General features: G+C 39.5%; 1 protein-coding gene across 1 annotated transcript in view; it reads left to right on the top strand.

Annotated features, from left to right (window-relative positions):
- The window catches only part of FREM2 (FRAS1 related extracellular matrix 2), a 117,766-nt gene extending 96,332 nt beyond the window's left edge, over positions 1-21,434 (top strand). The window contains exons 17-24 of the mRNA XM_058018343.1: positions 9,082-9,274; positions 11,544-11,648; positions 12,768-12,895; positions 12,985-13,119; positions 17,390-17,516; positions 17,702-17,889; positions 18,792-18,938; positions 20,602-21,434. Of these exons, the coding sequence (XP_057874326.1) occupies positions 9,082-9,274; positions 11,544-11,648; positions 12,768-12,895; positions 12,985-13,119; positions 17,390-17,516; positions 17,702-17,889; positions 18,792-18,938; positions 20,602-21,114 (1,536 nt within the window). The 3' untranslated portion in view covers positions 21,115-21,434. The remainder of the gene's footprint in view (positions 1-9,081; positions 9,275-11,543; positions 11,649-12,767; positions 12,896-12,984; positions 13,120-17,389; positions 17,517-17,701; positions 17,890-18,791; positions 18,939-20,601) is intronic.
- Positions 21,435-24,430: the final 2,996 nt, after the last annotated feature.

Below are 24,430 nucleotides of genomic sequence, written 5' to 3'. Positions count from 1 at the left end.
GCTTTGCTGATCTCTTGTTCATTGGGTAAGATGACCCATTAAGTGCAGACAGCACAGTGCTCTCACCTTACCCAGCAGAAAGTTACCTGTTCAGGACGCAAAAAAAGCTGCCAGTATGGAATGGTTGAAGAACAGAGATGTGAAACTGGTTGGGGAGTTAAAAGCAAGAGATTGGAGAGAACTTCAGGTATACTTTAGAAAATTATTTCTAGAAATCCATAGTAACGTGGAAAGAAAAGGGTGCAGGATCTCTTCTCGAGCAGTGACAGTGAAATGAATCCCTGGGTCTACCCTGTATAATTACTATATAAGCCTGCTCAGGCTCTGGAGTACAGTGGCTGTAAATATGAAGTTTATGTACAGAAAAGTATATTCAGGGAATAATCCTCCAGCTGCAAGAAGGATTCATATCAGAGTCTATCCACAACTAACTCACTGATCTGGTACCCTAGAATTCCTTGTTGAACCTATGAAAAGAGTGAGCCTGCTTTGTGAAATGGTCATAATTTCTCTGCTCTTTTGATGTTTTGCCAGGGATCCATCTGCTATGAGACCTCAGTAGACTTATTTGCACAAATTCTTATTTGTTTATCCCATTTTCCCAAATGGCATAAAGCAGTTATGGAAAATGTGTCATTGCCCACAGAAATATATAAGCATGTGCAGCAACAGAGCTAATTTACTACTAAAAGCATAGTCATCAATGGACATACAGATATGTAATTAGATAAACTGATTTTTTTTATTTTGTCATAATTACATGCCTAAAGTCCACCTTACTCCATGGGTGTTCACAGTAATCATAGTCAGTTTGCTGGACAAGAAATTGCACCAGGATCTCTTTAGCACTTGGTTAACTTCTTAACATTCTGCCCCTCTTAACTAGAGATGATATACTCTAAATCAGAAGATGAGAATAAAATGGAGCTTCTGCCTGTCTCAGATACAAAGTCCTTGATGGATGTGTCATCTCACTGCTTTGTCATCAGTTCTTGTACCTTGTCTTTTACAGAGACCAGTTCAAGGTCTCTGTCTTCATGTTGAAAGCTCACTGTCCATGCTCTGCTTGGGCTTGGCCTCTGCTGAAAGCAGATCCTCCTACAGGTGCATTCCATGAGGTCTGTGAAGCCGTCAGAGAGAAAGGGAAGGCATCCATCCAAGTGTGGGATGTAAACCTTACACATTCCCACAAGATAAAAATTATGCTAGTCTTCACTGTTCTTAGAATGTTTTCATTTCTTCATTTCTTTGACTCATCATTCCTTTGACTGTCTCCTTATGCCCAAGCAATATGCAACCACAAATTCTTATTTCCCATACAAAGCAACCATAAGCACACACAATTTGAAGCATCTGTATGAAGCTTGCATATGAAGCTATGCAAGCCACTTCTCCCTCAATGAAAAGGAAGGAAGATCTGGTATGAATCCATTTTAAATACTTCTGTGTCCTTTAGACAAAAGGCTGAATAGCTGCTTTAGACAAATATGTATCTAAATAAAACCTATTTATCTCTATGCTAATATAAACAGAGGAGGAAGTAAGTATCATTCCAATATTTTAGTAAATTGGAAGAACCTGTGTATTCAATTTAGGAGGACATGCACAAGTGGCAATGGGGCCAGAGAAGTGACCTGTACTTTGCTGAGGCTTCAGAAGTATTATGTACTTTATCTAAGTTCTCTCGTTTACAAGCAGAGAGGGATCAACATGAGCTGTGAGAACCATGAAACTGCAGCTGAAGTAATACTTTAGTGCCTTCTAGGTTATGGAAAAAAAGGTTTACAGTATGTTAAGTGAAATATCAAGCTGAATTACTTCTAGCAGTGAAGCATTTCCCTGCAGCCAGTGTGCGCTTCACTGCCCTCCCTGTTTTCCCCACCTCCATTTAATTCTTCTCCAGGTTTGGTCTTTATCTTCACATGACCCCTCCAGCTGAGAGGGGAGGCAGTCAGTGCCCTATCTCTGTGGTTGTCACCATTGTTGTTTTTTTCTCCTTCAGTGAACAATTAATAATCCTCTTCTGTGAGAGGAAGGCTGGCAGCTATGGTTTTCACCATTTTTTTAGCAGACAAAGGAAGCCCAAATTCTATTATACAGACGGAACAGATAAATAACAAAAACACTCTTACCATATCCTGCTACCACTGCAAATTTAATATATTGAATTTACCAGATACTTTGGCTAGAACTTTAGGCTCAACATTTTGTTTCTTGATTCTAGTTCTCCAGTACCTGTGTGGTCAAACAAAGACAGCTGTGTTGATTCAGACAGAGAGATTTCACAGAAAGAACTGGCAATATCTTAAATGATGTGGACCTTCACTTCATGGGAGCTCCTGGTATGGTAGGGGAAGAGGATGAACTTTAGTAAGCAAGAAGTGAGGTAGGAGACCTGCAGCTGGTGCAGTTCTGGCACAGCTCCTAGTGTTTGCTGAAGGCTGCAGCTGTCTTGGCCAGTTCCCATGAACTCATGAACTGTCATAATACATACAGAGCAGGTCTTAGTTTTCTCTTTTTTTTTTTTTTTTTTTTCCTTTGAGGCCTTTTGATTGTGACCCACTCTGTTTCTCAATTATTCTGTGCATGAGCAAGCCCTGTGTGAGATAGATGCAGCACTCCTTTCAGTGTGCAGTGTGACGGTTTCTTCCTGGGGTCTGCCCAAAACTGAAAAACCAGGCATTTATGTATCTAAACATGGACTTAGATGTGCAGTTTAAAGAACTTCTACCTAAAATTAAAGACCTGCTCATCTTTAAATTGAGCTAATTAATTTGGATTAGAGTTCTGTACTTGTTAAGCTCAGCTTTGATGATTAACAGTTTTCTTTAGGACAACCTGCAGTCACAGTCTAAAATTCAGTGTCTACATTTGGATATGTATAGGCCTTAAAAAAGGGGAACTCTTCTATTTGAGGGCAGTGTTCCAGTATTGTTAAATATCTAACAAAGATTGGGTTTTACTTCATGGGGATATTGTGAGAGCCAAGTACTGTACATCATCTCACATTCTCCCAACACAGGTTCTAAAACAATGACAGATATTCATGAAAGAAGTGAAAAAATGAGTGAAAACCAAGCAAGTGACCATACTTTAATGAAGTGTACACTGAAGTACTGGCCTACACTTATTTCATGGAGTGTGAAGTATCATTTGATCCCATTTCCTGCTGTTATACCTGTTTGCTATAGCCAGGCAGTTTGGCATCTGAAGGCTTCTGTATGATTCTGGCCAAGTATTTATATATGGATGTTGCTTTCCATAGTTTCAGTCTGTTGCCAGACTTGGAATAGGGAAGCAAGGAAATTACCATTCAAACTAATTTTATTAATGACAGCTCGTTAATCAGGTCTTTTATAGGAGCAAGAAGGTGAAGAACATGTAGTAAAATACTTGAATGTATAACTTTATACCTTGAAACTATGGTAATTGAGTATGGCTGAAGAGTTCATTTTTTTCTCTTCAACAACCAGTTATTTTTGGCCCAAGCTGAAAATGTCTTTCTTCCAATATGTTCAGGTCACATTTATGCTACGCATGTTATGGCACTGAGCATTTCAAAATCCCGTCTGCAAACAGGTTTTAAAATCACTAATGTACTGCTGCACCTTATACAAGGCAGCCTGCAGAGGGTTTTTATTACACAGAAACAGTATATTTCCAGCTTTATAGGAACTAGTTTTACCAAAATCGTACTTTAAGGTGAAAACTCACCCTATTCTGAAAATCTTACTAGATGTTGTAAAATTCAAACAGACAGAAATTTCTGTTTTCAGATTTTTATATTCACTTTAGCGACTCCAGTCAAGTTTAAGAAAACTCTGCAACTCATGTCCCCTTGACATGGAACCTCTCTAAAAGACAAACATTTTTTTCTCTAGCTGCAAATGTGCATTTAGTAAGCTGTAGAGAATAAAAAACTATAAAGTGAATGCACCAGCTGTATAACAAAGTCAGAGGTTACATTTTTTCAAGGGACTGGCATTTCAAGGCTGTATTGCATTCTCTTCTCCATTCAGACTTCTTTAAACAAACCTGCTTTGCATTTGACCTGTGACCTACCTGTCTGAGTGTCTTCTTAGGGCCAAATCTTACTTTTGCCATACTGACATTGTGTAAACAGTTAATTGATAACATTGTTAAACTTGCGTGACTCAAATTCACAGACATCACAAGTAAATGCAATAGAAGATGAGACATGGAATAATTTGGAGAATAAAAATACAATTTTCTTATAAAGACTGTTTCATTGAGATACACAAAATAAAACACAAACTTGTGTTATTTCTAATGTCTAATTTAATTGGTACTATCAATGTGCACACACACATACACTGACAAGCTCTGCCCTCTGGACATGTAAGCCAGCTAAATAAAGCATGCTATAAATGTAGAACAGAGTCCATGACACCAACCCTTTATTGAAAATAATTTTTTTATTGTAAATATTCTAAATTGTTATGTGACAGATTCTCAAAATAATTGAGTATTTTACTTAATGAAGTTTGATAGATTGCATCTGAAAGGGAAAGAAAAGAAAAACACGTATAGAAACTCCATTAATACTTACTAAGTCTTAAATAGGAATTGTCAGTATTCTAAACCAGACCTTATGATCTGTGATAATTTATTTCACAAAAAACAAGTATGAAGCTCTATTTCTTAGTTTGACGATTTTTAATCTAATTTTTTCCAGATATTATCTGTAAGAGTCTGTTCCCTCCTTGGAACAGACTACCTCTCTTATCTCCTCTATCTATCTCCTCAGGCTCTCCAGACCTGGCATTGTCATGAAGTATGAGACAGAATTTCCCCAGTTCATCTGTTGTGTAGCTGTAGTCTGTATTTCTTTCCTGGTATCAGAAGACTAAAATTTATACCCACTTGTTATTGTTTAAAATCAATGTTACTGAATGTAATTTTTTCTGTGTAACTGGTTAAATCTCCTGTGCATAGGGTGCATGGATATATAGTGCACCTGTCCTGTCTCTCCACAGCAGCTAAGCTGATCCTACACTTACACAGCTCTAAGTCACCCTTTTGGTTTCATCAGTGTCACACTGAGATATAAAATGAACAGCTGGCTGCTCCCAATAGGCTTTGCATGAAGTGCTGGAAAAGAAAGATAACTCAATGGAAAGAATGTTTTCTTATGTTGGTGTAAACAGCATTATTAGGAGGGCTAGAGAAGTCAAACTCCTCCATCTGTGTAATGCATTCCATCGATTCATTTGGGGGGTAGGGCAGTGTCTGCTCACTTTGACACAGCTTTCCTCTGCAGTTGACTTCCTCTTTATTTTATTTTCACTATATCAAAAAGATCCTTTCATATACGCTATCTTGAGATTTTTCTGTTCTGCCTACAGAAGGGTAGAGTCCCCTTTGTAGGAATGAGAGGGTCTTGAAAGTTTTCATTTACTATTAGAGAGAATTATTTATTCAGTAATTCTCTGACTATCAGTGTTGTAGGTTTGCCTCCAGACCTGCAAATCCATGAGTGCCTGTAGAAGGGTTTATGTGCACAAAAACTCAAGGAGCTTTTTTGCAACAAATTCTTCCTCCCCCAACCATGCCATGAATCACACATAAGGGCAGCAGTACTGATGGAAGCATACGAGTACACAAATAAATTCCTAGGCTGCGGCAAGCAGCTTTGCTGCCCAGACACCCCTTGCAGGTTTTGCTAAAAGGGAAGAACCTCTTAAATTCTACAGCCCTAGAAATTGAGAGATTTCAGATTTCTCCCCAGAGCAGGGGTAATATGTCAAAGGAGCAGTGTTCCTGGCAGACTTGCTCCAGAAGGGATCCTGCTACTAGATTTTGACCAGTGCAAATAAGCTGAGGTCTCTAACACTATGGTCCCATTAAATGGAGGCAAGAAAACCCCAAAATGTGGCTTACAAAACCTCATTAGTGGATTGCTTTATGTAAAGTACACATGAAGAGCCAATGATACATTGAAAGCAAAGAAAAGCTTTGTAATGAGGGGTGGCTTTTTTAGTTTGATATGTCATAAGGTACTGAGCTAGAAGGAGTTTTGTGGATCACCCTATCCAAGCCTCTGCCTTAAGTCTATATAATGTCATTCCAACACTCATAAACTTAATCTAAAACCTAACAGGATTCCACGGGCTCACTATTCTTGCAGAGTGCCACCCCACTGAGGGCTGGAAACTCTTCTGGTTTCCAGGCTGTGTTTGTCATGGCCATCTCACAGCCATTTGCTCCCGTGTCAGCACTATCTTTCATCATCAGTGGCCCTTCTCTGCACTTAGTGTCCTGATGTACATAGGCTGCATTCTTACTCCCTCTCAGCCTTTGTTGTACTGGGCCTAACAACACTGCTATTTTAGACTCTTCTCATCAGATAGTTTTTTCCATTCCTCTGATTATGTTGATTTCTTTTTCCGCAGTCTACAATGCAAATTAGACTTTTTCAAGCATGGATGATCAAAGCTGTTCCAGATAAGCTCTCAGTAGTGCTCTGTATAATGGCATGCATGCTTCTAATTTTCACCCCATTCCTCAGTTTATCTTAGGATCACAGCACATGGAGAGGGTAGGAAGGTCATAGTTATGATGTGATCAACTGGCATAACAAAATTTCTTTCCCCTCTATTGTGTCTAATGAATGTCTTTCATTTCTACAGAAATCCCTGTGACTGGTTTCTATTACCTTATACTTTAAGCTATAAGATTTCATCTCACTGCTATTATTCTAATCCTCAAGGTCATTAAATTCTCACTTTGATATTCCAGTCCTCTACTTTATCATTAAGCATTATGTATGCTTCTATTTAAGAAAATAATGGGCATATATTAAATCCTGTTCCACATACTTTTATCTCTTCCTTATGAGCAAACTAAATTTCGGATCTCTGACCTCAGTATCTAATTCTTACTGTACAGCATCCAGATATAGAACAAAAAGGCAGAGAGAAAAGCCAACACAGTTTGTCTAGGATGACCTTACAATAGTAATACATATTTTATACAATCAAATATATTCATTCAGTTCTTGATACTGGTCCAGGAAATGACAAATTTTTGAGGCTACCCCTGAATCAAAGGCAAACCATAAGACACTTGAGAGCTGCATCACTGTTATTTTTTTTTAATGGAAGTTAGAATATCGTGTTGTTATTTGGAACAATTTAGTGAATCTCTGTCCAAAATAATTGCTCAGATACTCATGCAGGTATCCCAAAGATAAATCTGCAACTTAAATGGTACTAAATAAGAATATTTTTGTCTAACTTTAATTAGTCATCTAATATATAGAGAGAACTTTTTTTCTTCTGTTCCAAATAGAAGTTCTTGATTTTGTTTATGTACAACCAACAAAGCATTACTATAATCTACAACTCTAGTTTCTTGTCTACCAGTCTGTGTTAGTGTTTTATTTTTCAGTGATGCCAGGCTCTTTACAGTGGTGCCCAGTGACAGGACAAGGAGCAATGGCCATAAACTTAGACAAAAAAGTTCTACCACAACATGGGAAAGAGCATAAGAGGGTGGCAGAGCAGTGGAACAGGCTGCCCAGTGAGGTCATGGAGTCTCCCTTTCTGGGGACATTCAAAACCCAGCTGGACATGTTCCTGTGTAACCTGCTCTAGGTGACCCTGAGTGGCAGGTGGGCTGCACTCGGTGATCTCCTGAGCTTCCTTCCACCCCTAAAATTTTTTGATTCTGTGATACTGTGTGTTTCCAAATGACTACTATCTAAATGCTAGCACGTATTTTGGAATGAGTCAAACAATATAAGTCAAAAACATTTTGTTAGCACAAAGTGCAGATCAAGGAAAGTCACACGTGAAAGTGAATTGTGGCAACTATGAACATTTGCCTTTACAAAGTCCTTAATTAAAGCATTAGTCCTTAATCAAAGTATTTAGTGGGTGCAAGCAGTAAATTTGTGGTTACATTATATAAGTAAAGGTTCTGTCAGGCATTTCAAAGTGTAAAGCAGCTGTAAAGTGATGGTCATTCAGCCCCTTGACTTGCTTCTGGTTGAACTCAGCTTCCTTGTAAACTTCCCTGAATGCTGGGGAATTTTGATTTGAAAACACACTTTAGAAGGATGTAAGGTAATCAGGGAAATGTTTAGATGTGCAAATTTATATATGGAATTTCTGTTGGAACTAAATCAGAATTCAACAGCTTTTATGACTTTGACAAGTTTCCCACTGGGAGATGGTCTCAATGTCTTTACTCCCATGTATTTCTAAGAAAATACAGAATGGTCTAAAAGGATCTGGACTGAACATTTCATTCAGAGATATGTGAGTGGCAAAGCATTTGTAACCAAACATAAACACAAAGTCTCTTCAAACAGGCTTAGATCTGTGTATCATGCAAGAGCTATCTTAAGAGGTGACAGTTTACTGACACTATTCTTCTTGGTTTTTTTCATAATATATATATCTATAAAGAATACGTAATTCTTTCATAATTACAGCGCAATTGTTTGGTCCAATGTATAAAGAAAGGCTCTATTTTTAAATCCATATCAACTTGCTTGTTATTTTTTGCTCTTCCAGACAGTGAAAAACAGTATGATTTCTGTGTTTGCATGCAGCATGTTACCTATTATCCATGCACGAAGGAAGAAAGAGTCCCAGAGGTGGCTAAGTAGAGTCCAAGGACTCAGTCTGGTAATGATATTCAAGCAATTTCAGCATCTTCCAGAAGAGTTTCTTAGTTGATAGTAACAAGAACATAAACAAAAGAGTTAGTTAAGGCATAACCATAGAGCAAATGAAAAAGCATATTTGAAAAATTCCTAAAGCCTTCATTTGTAGTTGTGTTGTTTATGTACTAAAAAAAATGATGATTCAAAATTGAGTGGGTTATGTTTTATCAGTTTGAAGTACAAAGATGAAACTTGAAGGGATGTAATCTCAGCTGAAAACCACTGAAACATGGTTTTGCACTTCATCTGTAATTTACAAAAAGAGGGATTTTGATTGAGTCTCAGTATTTATTTCAAGTTCTCTCTTGCCTTTCTCCAGCATTTAGCTTGCTTGCGCGATGCTGCCGGTCACGGTCACTAACGCTGATATACAATTCTGGTTTTTGTAGGTTCTGAACCTAGTGCAGTCCTATGTCACGCTGAGAGTCCCTTTGTACGTCTCTTACGTTTTCCACTCTCCGGTGGGCGTCGGGGGCTGGCAGCATTTCGACCTGCAGTCGGAGCTGCGGCTGACTTTCGTGTATGACACCGCCATCCTGTGGAAGGACGGCATCGGCAGCCCGCCCGAGGCAGAGCTCCAAGGTGCGCGCTGCGGTTCTTGCCGTGGAGCTCGCGCTCTGCTACTGGGAGCGTGGTTTGCACGCAGTAGGATGGTTGTTCAATCATTCCAATACTAAAGACAAATTTAATAATTTCATTTATTATCAACTGCAGTCTGTCGTTTCCTAGCACTCACAGATATCTGCTGGAGTTTTTATGAAAATCGTGTAAAGTTAACATCAGCTCTTTTACTGCAAAGAAGGACAATTGTATTGTTATATTTGAAGTACATGTGCAAAATTTAAAACATTTATATCCAGTCAGAACTTCAGGGTACATTCTATAACCAAATTCTGTTAGCACACAAGATGTTTATGCTTTAATGAAAATAATTGAAGCTTTTCTGTGATACCGTTTTTTTCTCACTATGAATGGCCAGTTTCAGAAACTTATGATATTTTGAAAATGTTATGAAACATTCAAAAGAAACAGAATTGTATAATGGGAGCCTTTCCTCTGAGTGAGAGCAGTAAATTCTGAGACATTCTACAATATGTTAAATACAGTCAGTAAATGTTTATAACTACTCAATAAGTAGAAATCTATCATTGCAGAATTTATCTTTTAAAAACTTAAATTACTTTTTACAAATAGTGACATTTTATGTGCAAGTATGTGCATAGTACGGGCAAGACTAAAATACATAGTTACACCTGTGTGCTGCATTATTCTTTTTATGCAAATTTACTTAACGTTTCCCACCATTATGCTTCAGGTGTTTCCCATCTTTCTCACCCTAAGGTAGAATACAGGTTACCAGCTGTAATTATGTACATAAAGAATTTCAGGACTCCTGGGAACCTAAAGTCACTTTTTGCTTGTGCTAACTCTGTATATGAACTACAGAAATCATTGCCATGCCATTTCTGTCCTTATGTTAAGAGCAGGAAATGAGGAGCAGCAAGGGGAATCTGCAGTGCATGAAGAATGAAGCCCATGTCATGCCATGCCTAAAGAATGAGCCGCATGCCACAGATCATGTGATGTGCTAGTCACCAAATAATGACCAGGTCTAATCCTCTGTCTCAGCAGTTACATTGTGCATCTATGCCACCATTTCCCATCTTTAATTTTTTTTATTTATCTATTTAAGAAACTGATGATCACATCTTTGGATGTGCCGAACATTTTCAATTCCCTTTGAAAACAACCAGTACAAAGCAATCCTCAGCATATTCTAGTGTTACTTGGGTAGTATTTTTTCAGCTGTTGTTTTGCTGAGCAAGGAGGGGTTAACTAGTTTCCAATTTCTTTCCATGCCTCTCAATTCATATAATTGTGCTACATAAGTTTTAAGTAACACTATAATGCAGTCAAGGTCTTCTAAAGCTCAAATTAATACATGAATATATAGTTATTTCTACTGTGACAAGAAATATGTTTGGTACAGATGATTTTGTAGGTGGTATACATTCACATTGGTGTGTTCAATTTCCAGCACATTCATGGGGGAACATTCCTGTTTCCTTCTTTTTCCTGGCAAGCAGAATGGTGATACATCACTGGCTGTTTGTAAGGGAGCATTGGAGGAAATACCTAAACTCTAAAGCTTTGCTGAACTCGAGAAGAAAAGGGTCTTGGCTGCAAGCTACAGAAGTAAACTACTTCTGGGTACAAGATCTTGTAATCTGAAATTAGAATACATAAGGTCTGTATTTTGTGCAAAATTCCTGCCAAAAATTGACAGCAATGCAAAGCCTGTCAGAAGGAGTTTCACAGATAGCAGCACCCTAGAGCAGATTGCTGTGGAAGTCACAGCCAGCTGCTCGAGCTGATGCTGATGGTTGCTGCCTTGGCACAGTAGGCACAGAGACACTGATAAAGGGCATCTCTGAAGCACCTTTCATTGGTAGGAATGAGCTTAAATACTTGGTGAAAATAAAAGTCTTCATTCTGCAGATTTCCCTGGCAGCTGACCATGCTGCCTGAACCCAAGCACAAACTGCTGTGTGGATTTTCCTGAGCATAGACCAGCTGTTTGGGCCCATGGTGACATGTAAAAGCATGGCTTTGCAGGGAAGTTCCCTATATGCTTTGGAAACTGTATCACATCCCAAAATCTCAAGGCCTCTCTTCCTAAGTTCTAGTTTGAGAAGAATCAGAAATCAATCCAAAAAGTATCAGCAGGCCTCACCAAACAAGTGACATGGCAAGGGTAGATGAAAGAGTGGGTCTGGTGTTTCAGAGGAGTGTGATTTCATTGACACCTGCAAGTGGAGGACACTTGTTAATAATTGTTTTCTGCTGGCAGGTTCCCTGTTCCCAACCAGCATGCGCATCAGTGAAGAGGGACGCTTGGTTGTCAACTTCAAGACTGAAGCCCGGTTTCATGGTCTGTTTGTTATGTCCCATCCTGGTAAGTGTAACCTACCCTTTAGCAGCAGAAATAAAGCCATCCTCCCCAAGTTTGATACTATTATTTTTTTTTTCCTATTTCAGCTTCTGATAACTGATTGTGGGTTTTGTTGGTTTTTTTTTTTTTTTTGAAGCTATGCTCTTCAGATACAGATGTTTCCTCTGCTTGAGATTTCTTACTTTTCACTGATGACTGTATTCAGGTTGTCAAACTTGTTGAAATACATATTAATCTGATGGAAGGCAAATAGTTCCACTGGATCAAGAGCCTGATTTATGAAGGAGGAAGATCTAGGCCATTGTGTCCATTAGGGATCTATAGATATATGTTTTTAACCCCAAAGGTATAATTATTTACATTGCCCTAAGAACTTAGCATTAAAATTTCTATTCTAACCTGAAGCTTTTCTAGGATATTTAGACCTTTTTCAGAGAGTAAGAAAAAGTCTTGTGTGGGCATTGTGTGATTCCGTTAATATAACACTCTCACTGACATTCAATTAGTCATTGGTCAGGACCTGTTCCTGCAGTTTAATCTGTTTAAACCCCACTGCCTTTATTCAGAGTAATCACAGGTGTAAGACTCGGTCTACAGACATAAATCTGAGCATGAGTGCCAACCATGGAAAAGAATATCTAACTAAATTAAATCTGCTGAACAACAGCGAGAAGAGAAAAAAAATTAGAAAATCTCTTCTAGTTTAACTCAGTTGTTTTTAACCTATATAACTCCTTCATGGTTCTTCTACTTTTTCTCACCTGTTCTCTAGTATGTTTGGTTTTGCTTATAGGCAGAGACAAGTTTAAAATAGAAGGGTTTATAGATCTCTGCCATTCTACTCTCACTCTTTTGATGGTCTCTTAAATTTATTCTTCATACAGTTCTCTCATTGTGTACAAAAGCAGCAGCTGAGTAGGCATTTGAACAAGAATCAAGGAGGCCCAGCTGAGCTGACTGTCATTTATTTTAGTTTCAGTTAATAAAACCCAATGCCCCGTGAAGGTATTAGCATCAGCTATGGCATCAAGGTTTATGAATCATTGAGAATGTTTTTCAGGCTCCAAGAGTTTGCAATGAAGCACTAAAGGTGACAAGTCTGTCTCTTTGCCATGTTTCTAGCTTCACCTCTGACTTCCATGGTTATGTCAGCTGACCACCCGGGCCTCACTTTTAGCCTCAGCCTCGTCCGAAGCGAGCCAACCTACAACCTGCCAGTGCAGCAGTGGAGCTTCCTTTCTGACTTTGCGGTAAAACCTCAGCCCTCACCTTGTCCCCTACTGCCCCAGCCCGTTATTTGGGATGCTGGTGGCACAGCTCCCTGTCTCTCTGTGCCCAGGTCCGAGACTATTCTGGAACGTACACAGTGAAGCTGATAGCCTGCACCACTGCCCCACATCAGGAGTACAGCCTGCCCGTGATCTGCAATCCTAGGGAGCCCATCACTTTTGACCTGGACATCCGATTCCAGCAGGTACCCTTACAATGGTGCCTTCGTCATGTTTCCTTTCTAATTTGATTCCCATTTGTTGGTCTTGTAGTATCAGTGCTAGAAACTGAATTTCTTGCTAATAATGAAAGCATCCCTAAATTGGTGGGAGAGCACATAGTCCTCTCCTGCTGAATAACTTGATTTAGGGGAAAGTTACTGTGATGCAATAGTAACATTTAGGAATCCTTTTTTTGTCTGTTAGCTTTGGTAGTAAATAGTTTTATTAGGTAATTAGGAAAATATAGAACTATTATCAGAAGGTTTTCATCTGACACAAAATCAGAGTTAGGTCTCAGGTATTGAAAGTGGAACCTCCAGAGGAAGATTCATTCAGTCCTAAGGTAGAACTTCTAGCACTGACTGTGGAGGGAAATGTAGACGGGCAACACTGCTTAGCTTTAAAACTCACAAAAGTGACCAAAACGAATCTGAGCCATACCAATATGGATCATATGGAAACATATGGCAACAGGCAAACAGCATATCTTTCAGAAAATCCAGCTGTGAAGCTCTGTAGCTGGGAAAAAATTAGGGGAAGTGGATTCTTCTGTAGAAAACATTGGTTTAAAACAAAACAACTGGGGGTCATGTTGGATAGTTAAGAGAACATAAACTTCCAGCTTTCCAGGTTATCAAAAGGGCTAGTGTGACCTTGGGATGTGTAAGGAGGAAGTTATATCATTTCTGTTATTTGGAGCTAGTACAGCCAATCCTGGAACAGTGTGGCTGTGGTTTCATGCTCATTAATAGTACAGATTATGCTATTAAGTCATCTTACAGAATAAATCCATATCAGTCAGGGGTACACAATTACTTTTCTGTTGACTTAGCCAGAGTACACAAGGGAATGTATGCAGTCTTTATGCTTTCATTTGGCATTATGCCACCTGTGGGAGAACAGATGATTCCTGAGAGGGCATTAAGTCCTGGCAAGGAAGAGGGATGATACATGATCTGATGTGAAACCTGCCTTCTCAGGCTTAACCACATTTCAACATTTTGGAGAAGTTTGAATGGAATGGGTGAGGGGAATTTATACTAGTTCAGCACTTCAGCCTTTGTCTGGCACTTCTAATCTACTTCTAGGGACTCTAAAGCAATTCATAGCAATGCTAACCCACAACTTGTTCCTGATCTTAGCATAAACAATAAGATGTTGATATTTCAAATAAAGGTCAAAAAATGTACAAAAGTCATTGGAAAATGGGCAGAGTATCCTAGAAAGAGACCTAACTCTTACCTGGAGGTAGCCTATAAGTAAAAGCTATGGCTAAGAATTAGAACTGCCTTGGAATAAATAAATGGATACTGTAGGGTTTATTATATGAGATTGGGCTTTAACAATACAGTATATGGAAGTTTCAGGAGCATCAATTCAAAATAGGCATAAAGTACAAAGTTGCAACAATGTCACAGACTGTGGCCAGCTAAACCCCCATCATCAACAATTTTCAAACCAAAACCAGTTCTCTTTCTTGAGATACTCATAGTAAAACAGGCTTGGGCTTTCTGTAGCCCATGATAGTTTTTCTATCTGATCACAGTTTGAAGCACTGTGTCCCAAAGCAGGACACAAAAAAGAAGCAGTGCAATAGCACAAATTCAGTAGTCAGTATCAAGCACTTTGCTTCTAAGACTTTTTAGTCATTGTGCAAAACTGAGTAAGCATTGATATCCACTCTTTCACAAATAAGAAAATAAATAGTGAAGGATGCTAGTCCTTATACTAGGGACCACCTGATACCTTGTATAGGCCCACTGCATCCAGTCCTCTGGTACCCACTGCTAGAAAGACATGGATCTCTTAGAGGAGGTCAGAGGAGGACCAGAGAAATTATCAAAGCGCTGCAATACCTCCCCTATGAAGAAAGGCTGATTTGGGGTTGTTCATCCTGTAGAAGAGAAAGAACTAAGGAGACCTTATTGTGGCCTTCCAACATATAAACAGGGCTTATAAGAAAGACAGACTTTTTACCAAGGGCTGCTGCAGTGACAGGATAAGGGGCAACTGAAAGATGGTGTGTTTAGATTGGATGAAAAGAAGGTACTTTTTACGATGACAGTGGTGAGGCACTGTCACAGGTTACCCAGAGAAGCTGTGGATGCCCCATCCCTGACAGTCTTCAAGGCCAGGTGGGATGGAGCTCTGAGCAACCTGGTCTAGTGGAAGGTGTCCATGCCCATGGCAGAGAGGTTGGGTGAAATAATCTTTCAGTGTGCTCTCCAACCCAAACCACTTTGTGACTCCCTGAAATCAGCGAGTGTATGTCACAACTGGACCAAAATTACTTTTGACTGCAAAGTCTAATGATAAAATGATGAGGCAGGACAAGAGTTGTGTCCCCCAATTCTTAGTCTAATGCTCCATCTCCCATACTGAATTGCCTTCTTGGGCTTTTTAAAATGAAACTTTTCATTTCCTTGGAAACTTTTTCTTCTAATTTCCTTCATAATTGTTTTCACTGGTCACAAGTGAGGAACCATTTTAAGACTCAAGAACAAAATTTATTTGGTGTTTCCCCACTGGTTCAACATTTCCTTTTTGGACATGTATCACCTGCCTATCTCCATTTTCCTCTCTCCACAGCCCCTGAGGTAGCCTGGAACTCTAGTGAGGATTGTATTAACACCGTCTCACTCTGGAATTCCTTGAAAAAGAACAATATTCAACCTCCAAGCTTTGCTTTGTCCCAGTTCTTTCCGCATCTCCTTTCTTTCAATGTATATCACTATTTCCTGACAGAAGCCCTTCCATACTCAGGATGCTTGTTGCCCTGGGATGGGCCAATCTCAAGAGTGCTTTGTTCCTTGAGGTACCAAGTATTACATGGGCTTTGATCCCATGGGTGATCTGCAGTGTCCCCACATTGTCCCTATGCAGAGCTGATGGACATGACAGGCAGAATAAACTGACAGTTACTCTTCTCACTCAGGAGATCCTCACAGATTGTTTTCTAAAAACTCTCATATAAATTGTCTCAAATGCACATAAAAGTAATTACACTTTAACTACTATCCTAAATAACACAGCTGGAAAACAGTTGTACTAATCAAGTATTTGTGGAACTACAACCCAATGGCCTGTTTTTCAGGCATTTGGAAAGAAGCATTCCAAGAGAATAGAATTTTTTATCTTTTTTTTTTTTTTCTTTGCAAAGGCTGGGGTGCTAGGGCTTCTATTTCAAAAGAGTAGCACTCCATTTATAAAAAGGTTTGAGCTGTACATTCTTCTTTCCAGATCCTGTTGCTTTGATAGTTTTAGGACTCTATTGTGAAATGGACCCTTGTCCATGAGCCAGAAAGAATGTTTTCTTCATTTTATTTCCTTCCTGTCCACACACTTATACATATATATACATAAATATACATATATATGTTAGCTTTTTTCTATTTGTTTAGTGTCCTCTTGTTATTTTTTCTTTTTTCTTTTTTTTTTTTGGATATATGTGTCTTCCGCATTATTTCCACAGGTGCTTGCATCCTTTCCAACTTTAGGCTCCACTAGTTCTTCAATTCACTGTATAATTTCCCTTTTTTTATGCCATGTTGCTTTATAGTTTGCCTTTGTCCTGCCTCAAAACCACTACAGCCTTCTTTCTTGTTTTATGGTCCCATGAAAAACTGCTGCTGATAGTATTGATTAATTTTATCCTTTTCATGTAATGAAGGAAGAACCTTGTGTGTCAGATATATAAAGATAGATACTAGCATAAAAAGATGTTCAAATGGTTTGGTGCATTTTCACATGCATGACGATCTGATATATCCTGCAGCACATTAGAAGAACTGATACTTGCAAATAAACCTTCAGCAATGGGTGCTTTCAAATATTGACAGATGATCAGAAGCAGAGGCGAGATTTGTGTGTAAGAATGAAAATGGGATAGAGAAAACAGGCTGTGGTGAGTCAGAGAGAAGTTTTGAGGGAAAAGTTTTCCTTATGTTACCCCCACACGTAAGTTGCCCTAGACACTTCCTTAGCTGGGATTTGGAAAAATGTGGTGAGAAGAAACTGACCTAGAATATTATCAAATATCTCAGAGGCAGATAATCCAAAGGTTGTTTCCATATAAAATATTTCTAGTACCAGGAGATCTTTTCATTAAACGGTATTGTTGCAGGTAGATGTGCAGAGCTGTTAAGTAATGTACATTGGGAGAAGATCATGCTTTGTTTTAAGAGTTTAAGATCAGTCTATGTTTTTTTTCATTAAAAAGGCTTGTTGAACAGCGTTATGCTTTTGTGGTTTTAGGTCAGTGACCCAGTGGCTGCTGAGTTCAGCCTGAACACCCAGATGTTCCTCCTCTCCAAAAAGACGCTGTGGCTGTCTGACGGCTCGATGGGCTTTGGGCAAGAAAGTGACGTTGCTTTCTCAGAAGGTATAATTGTGCAGAGATCATGCACATTTAATTTGTGTTCCACACTGTCAGGATCTTGTTGCTGTCTAGGAGTAAAGGGTGTGTGCTTGTTACACTAAGCTTCTCGACAAGGCTTTGTTAGCTCAGCCTCAGAGCTGTGCTGAGTGCTCAGATGTGCAGATGTGAACTGTGTGCACTCTTTGCAGGTGATATCATATACGGCCGGGTGATGGTGGACCCAGTGCAGAATTTGGGTGACTCCTTCTACTGTAGCATCGAGAAGGTTTTCCTCTGCACAGGAGCTGATGGATATGTACCCAAATACAATCCATCCAATACTGAATATGGGTGCCTTGCTGATTCTCCATCCCTTCTGTACAGGTTTAAGATTGTGGTAAGTGCTCTAATTCTGTGAGGATGCAGAGATATATATATATATATATTAATTTTTTTTCTAACTTGTCTTTTACCCAAAACCCAACTGTTCTTTAAAATGTTCTCAACAGCACCAAATTTTTGACTCGAGCTCCAGGCTAACATGAACTGATGGAGGCAGTATCTTGCCTTTTCCCTCGTGGTTCTATTCTTTATCTTTCTGGGAACTACTTTCAGTAAGAGTTTGACCTAAGTTAGAGTCCCAAAATAGACTTTTTCTCTGCATTGACTTTATCCACAGACCACAGAGAGAATTTCAGGAGACATGCAAGTGAGGGATTGTAATTTGTTTCGTGTTTAACCACCCAAAATCTAGTGTATATGCAAAGTTAGTCATCCAGGTTGCCCCTGTAGTCCATAGGGAAAGGGAAATACACTTAAAGTTGGCTTGGATAATCCCATTTCCTTCCTGAAAATAACTATAGAGTAACCCCAGGTAACTGCAGACCTCATGCCCAACTTTTAGAGTTAACTTTAGTATGATTATCTAATAAGCTAAACAAATTTATGTGACTGTCTGTTAAGGAAATGAAATGTAGCTTCTTTAGTCTGGGAAATAGATTTCTTACTTTCATTTCAGACCACATTTATGTATCCTTTTTATTTAAGAAGTGTAGCTATGGTTGTTCTCTAGTTTTACCCTTTTATTCCAGAAAAGCAAGAGATTAAATAGAAGTCAGTACAAGTCAGATGGGACCACAACTGCTTCTAATAGCTTTTCTCTTGTAGTAGTATTTCCCTAGACTGCATAAATTAGCATGCTTAAACTGCACAATTTATACATTGCAAGTAAATACTAAAACTGTTTTTTCTCAAAGAAATAAACCTGTGCTTTACAAACTTTTTTTCCCTTCCATGCAGGACAAAGCTCAGCCAGAGACACAAGCCACAAGCTTTGGAAATGTACTTTTTAATGCAAAACTTGCAATAGACGATCCCGAAGCAATTCCATTAGTTAAACAGCCAGGCTCTGATGGATTCAAAGTAGACTCAACTCCTCTGTTTCAGGTATGATTTCTGTAGCTTAGTGGCAAGACTACTGAACCAAGGAAGAAACACTTGCACAAGTATTGTTGTTAACAATAAGTCAAATTGAAACCAACAGAAAGATTTATTCTGATTTTAGTGGCAATCAAACACAATTATAGATGCCTAGAAACTTCTAGATATAAAATCTGGAACACTTATTCAAGTATTTGTGTTGGAATACTCTTGTTTTTTTCTCTTGTATAATTCCACAGGCTAACCAGAAATTATGCAAATTATTCTTGTACATTTCTTTTAAGAAGTTAATAAGATTCTTGTTGCACAGCATTGTTTTATTGCTTCCCATCTCACTTCTCAAAGACAAAAAATTAAAAATCATAAGCATTTGTAGTAATCTTCATCAAAATCAAGTTGATACTTGGCATTTTCTGTACAGTTCTTTCCTTGCAAACTTGCACACTGTGAAGCACTGGAAAGCCTAAAAATTGACAACTAAAGGATGCAACTACTTCTTAAATATATATAACCCTTCAGTTGTGTGCATTCAGCTATTTCATCTCTATAACCCAGCCAAAATTTCTCTCTTCACTATTTGTCTCTAGTATTTGCAAAACTGCATGCACAACTCAAGTGTATAAATTAGTAGGAAAAATATGAAAGAGACTTTGATTTTTCTCCTGGCTACTTCAGAATTAAAGGTCCCGTTGTAAGCAGTAGAGTATTTAACAAAGGCCTACTTAAAAGTATAAAAAGTGTTTCTAATTTGCCCCCGGGAAAATGGAATCTCATTTTTTACATGAAGAATACATTTCTATGTATTCCAATGCCATGATTTTTGGTCCTCTTCCTGTCCAAAAAGTGAGAATATGAAGAAAGTATATCCTGAAAAATACTTGGAAAAACAGGAGTTAAATAGAAAATGTGTTATTTTCCTAAATAACAAAACTGGGCTGCAACCATTCAAATTAACAGGTAGTATCTTTAAGACAATATTCAGACTAGACTACTGAACCTTGTGGAAGCCAAATCTGGTACGTATCCAGGAAAGATGAGTAAAATTGAAGGACAGTAGTGTCATCTCATACAGGTTGCAGGGACCCATGCCACCCAGCATGGATTAAGTTTAGAGGGACCTGTGGATATTGATTGTTCCAACACCCTGCTCAAAGCAGGGTCACCCAGAGCAGGTTGCCCCAGACCATGACCAGTTGTCTGTTGAACATCTCTGTTGAAGGAGACTCCACAGACTCCCTGTTCCAATGTTCAACCTTGCAGTAAAGAATTGCTTTCTTATGTTTAGATGGAATTACAGCTAGGGCCTAATCACTTGGTAGGTTGGGCTTGGAAAATCCTCTTCTGTGGCCCATCCACAGCTAAAGTTACTTTAGATGGCTTTTAGTGCTAATAGCACCAAAACCATGCCAAGGCCATAGCCTTCTTCATCTGCACTTGGTAGCCACAGAGTCTGACTGTGGAGAGGAATGGAGACTAAACCCTCTGAAAATTTTGGCAGAAAATACAACTCTTCTGATGCACATTAGCACATAGTCAGGAGTTTTCTGTGCATGATTTTGAAAGTGCTTGTCCAGGCATTCAGTTCAGAACAGAGACTGATTTCCTCTGCATTTAGTGCTGTCCAGATTTAGTGTGTGTGTGTTTAAATACAAAAAATGTTTCTTTCCAGGTGTCTTTGGGTAGGGAGTGGTATGTCCATACAATCTACACCGTGCGTTCCAAGGAGAACGCTAACCGCGGAATCGGCAAAAGAAGCGTGGAGCACCAGTACCACTCGCTCCTCAGTGCTGGGAGCCCAGGAGCATCCACACAGAGAAGGCAGAAGAGGGGAGTTGAGCAGGCCCCAGAGCTTGCCAGAGACATTGGAGTGGAGAGCAACCGAGGAACGAACATACAGCACATAGCCCTGGATCGCACCAGCAAGAAACAGGTGCCTCAGAGGGAGGTTGCACTCAATGGTGTTCTCCCCAGGGAACTGTATAACCAAAGTGCAGGAATCAGCTTAGTCACAATCATTGGTGGAGCTGCTGCCATTCTTCTTGCCATCTGCTTAATTGCAATTATCATTTTGCTGCTAAAATGGAAACGAAATTCTGACAAGAAGGAAAGCACAAACGAGTCAGGCAGCAATGAACCAATGATGCTACCACATAATTACAGCCATGACAGCTCAGAGGTTTGATTCCAAGACCACAGTATTCAAGCCAGAGTGTCCAGAGTGCCTCATAAAAACTCTTGAACTGCACATTTTTAGCAGCAGATAATGGTGACTCATGAGAAGCGTGTTTTTAAATGTACTTGAAATTTGTTATCCTGAGCTCTTACTGCCATTATCAACAACAGAAGAAGCTGAATGAAACCTCCCACTTTGCTTGAAAGGAAATGTCCCTGATGTCCCCATACCATGCACTAATTTTTAGCAGCAATTCAAGGGACTCCATTGTAAGGGAGAGATTATTGTTGTGGTTTTGTATTTTCTGACATTTCAAAAGAATAAAAGAAGCTGAACAAAGGTGCTATATATCCTGTCTGCAATAAGAGAGGAGATCTCTTTCTTCAGAAACACATAATACTTGAGAGGAGGGATCCTCACACTCTACTGTAGAATTTTGTACTGTTTCTCACAAAGAACTCAATGTCTACAAATAGTTTGAGAGGTGATGGAATGCCTTAGGCGTGGATTCTCCGTCCTGTAAGTTTTTGACTTCACTTAATCTGTACCAGTATTTTTTTTATTTTTGTTTTTACTTACACGTGACTGAACTTTTTCAAAAGACAGCTAGATTATACAGCATAGCATTATAAACAGTTGCATGTCACAGGATCCAATACATGCTCTTTCCTGCAAATTCCTATTCATCTATTTAATCTGAATATTTTTTTTTTATTTATGTTTATATAAGGCTGAAGAATGCCACAAATCCAGAAAAAAATTTTGGTTTTCACTAAAACTGGATGCTTATGTCCTCTTAAGTTTATAATGGATCATGGAAGTGTTGTAAGGTAAATTTTATTTCTTAGTGCATGTCCACTGCTGAGAAATGCAAGCATTAGTATTTCTGTACCTAGAGAAGATGATAGTTAGATTCAAAATGCAGAGGACAAGGTTCTGCTGAACTGAGCCTAGGAATCATGATATTGAATCCATCATAGTTAGTTGTCATACTAAATAATAAAAAGAGAAGAAAAAATTAGCCTTTGATTGAATCAAGTAGTATTTATTGCTGTGTAATCATAGCACATTTTGACAAACATGCTGGGTCATTGTTGGGCATTTTTTAGCGTGTGACTTCTTCTGCAGGAGTAATTCTAATTTTCTCTCAACATTCTTGATTTAGGTAACAGGACAAGTTTGGATCAGCAGTGTCCTGTGTCAGTTTTTATCCAGACACAACCTGTTCTGTCCCTGTCAAATCCTTGGCTGTGTAACCTTCAGGAAACCGTCCCTTTTGTCACACTAGCATTTTATGTAAGTCCTTTAAGTCATAGTATTGTAGGATCGTCTGGCTCAGAAGAGACCTTCAAGATCATCTAGGTCCAGCCCCACAGCCATGGGCAGGGAGACCTTCCACCACACCAGGTTACTCAAAGCCCCATCCAATCTGACCTTGAACACTTCCAGGAATGAGGCATCCAGAACTTCCCTGCACAATCTGTGCCAGTGCCTCAACACCCTCACAGCAAATTTCCTCCTATGTAAATCCACTGTCTTTCAGAGGGAAGTCATTACTCCTTGTCCTATTTTTACATCCTCTTGGGAAAAGTCCCTCCACAGCTCTCTTGTAAACCCCTTTCAGGGACTGGAAGGTGCTCTAAAGTCTCCCCAGAACCTTCTCTTGGCCAGACTAAAAAACCCCAGCTCTCTCAGCCTGTCTTTATAGGGGAGGTGCCACAAACCTCTGATCATCTTTGTGGCACTCCTTCGGACTTGCTCCATCATATCCATGTCTTTCCTATGTTGGAGGCCCCAGAGCTGGATGCAGCGCTCCAGGTGGGATCTCAGAAGAGCAGAGTAGAGGGCAGAGCCATCTCCTTCACCCTGCTGGCCCCAGTGCTTTGGCTGCAGCCCAGGATATGTTGGCTTTTGGGCCTGGGAGTGCACATTGCCTGTCATGTCCCTCCTCTCATCTACCAGCACTCCCAAGTCTTTCTCAGCGGGGCTGCTCCTAATCCATTCTCTGCCCAGCCTGGATTTGTGCTTGGGATTACCCTGACCCAGGTGCAGGACCTTGCACTTGGCCTTGTTGAACTTCATGAGGTTTGCCCACCTCTCAAGCCTGCCCAAGTTCCTCTGGATGCAATCCCTTCCCTCCAGCATGTCAAGCACACCACAGCATGGCTGGGTGTCATCTTGCTGAAGGTGCCCTCCATCCCACTGTCCATGAGATTGTCAAACAGCACTAGAGTCAATGGAGTTCTCAATAGAGTTGAACTGCATAAAATCTGAATTAGGATGTTGAGACCTTGCTGAAATATCTCTTCCCTTCCACCACCACCATCTTGTGGTGGTGGGTAGAGGCAGTCCCCAGCACACGGCGTTTGGTGTTCCAGGGATCAGGCTGCAGAGATCAGTTAGCAGAGCAGGATGCAGTTTGAAAGCAGCCTGGAACACAATGCTGCCTCTGAACTTTAAAAAAACATATGTCCATCCAGAAGGCCAGAAGGCTTCCTGGCCTGGTTGTGGGCGTCAGTCAACACAGATAGACCTGACCTAGTAATTGTGCATAGTTGTCCTGTAAGCCATAAAGACTCAGGTACATGAAGCCCTACTAGCCTAGGGATATCTGTGCTGTGATTCAAGGTACAGTGTGAATATGCCCACAGAGAGACTCATGCTGGTATCTCTTGCACTGATTTGTGTTGTTATGACTTCATTCATTTAAGAGGATTTCATCAGCTTTTCACAAAATGAGTCAGGTCAGGATCTGTCCTACCTTATCTAGGGTTTCTGAAGATGGTGATTAGACAGCTTAATTTAAGGATGTTTGCAGCACCCAAAGGGTCAAACTCCACTACTGAACTCTTGCAGTCATCTTTTATTTTAATTAATCCAAGTTCTAGCCTGAAACAATTATCCATAAGCCATGGCCAATGCTTCAGACCTTTCCCCCCATCACCTGACATCAATTTGCTCTTGTAATGAAGTTTCTGGTTTTGTGTTCCATGTATTAGGTGTGCAAGATTGATCAAAGGCTTCACCCACAGATGCCTTTTATATTTAGTAAGTTCACCACTAAGTTGCAAATGTACACTAAGATCAAATTTGCCTTTGTGCCTATGTGTGACATCACTATGAGAAAAGCAGAATTTTTCTCCTAGAACCTGCATGTTTGGATTATATCAGCCAATGATTCGACAGTAGAATGGGACACATGTAAATAATAGAACATTCTAATATTTATCAAATGCTTGTTTTGTATAAGCAGAGATGATCTTTTTAAAAAATATATATATAAAATACAGAAATCAGGTGTTTATCAGTAGAGCTGTTTTCTGCT

This window comes from Melospiza georgiana, chromosome 2 (assembly GCF_028018845.1).
Source record: "Melospiza georgiana isolate bMelGeo1 chromosome 2, bMelGeo1.pri, whole genome shotgun sequence".
NCBI classification, from domain to species: domain Eukaryota; kingdom Metazoa; phylum Chordata; class Aves; order Passeriformes; family Passerellidae; genus Melospiza; species Melospiza georgiana.
The sequence above is the reverse complement of the archived record's forward strand: the minus strand, read 5'-3'. Positions and strand labels throughout refer to the sequence as shown.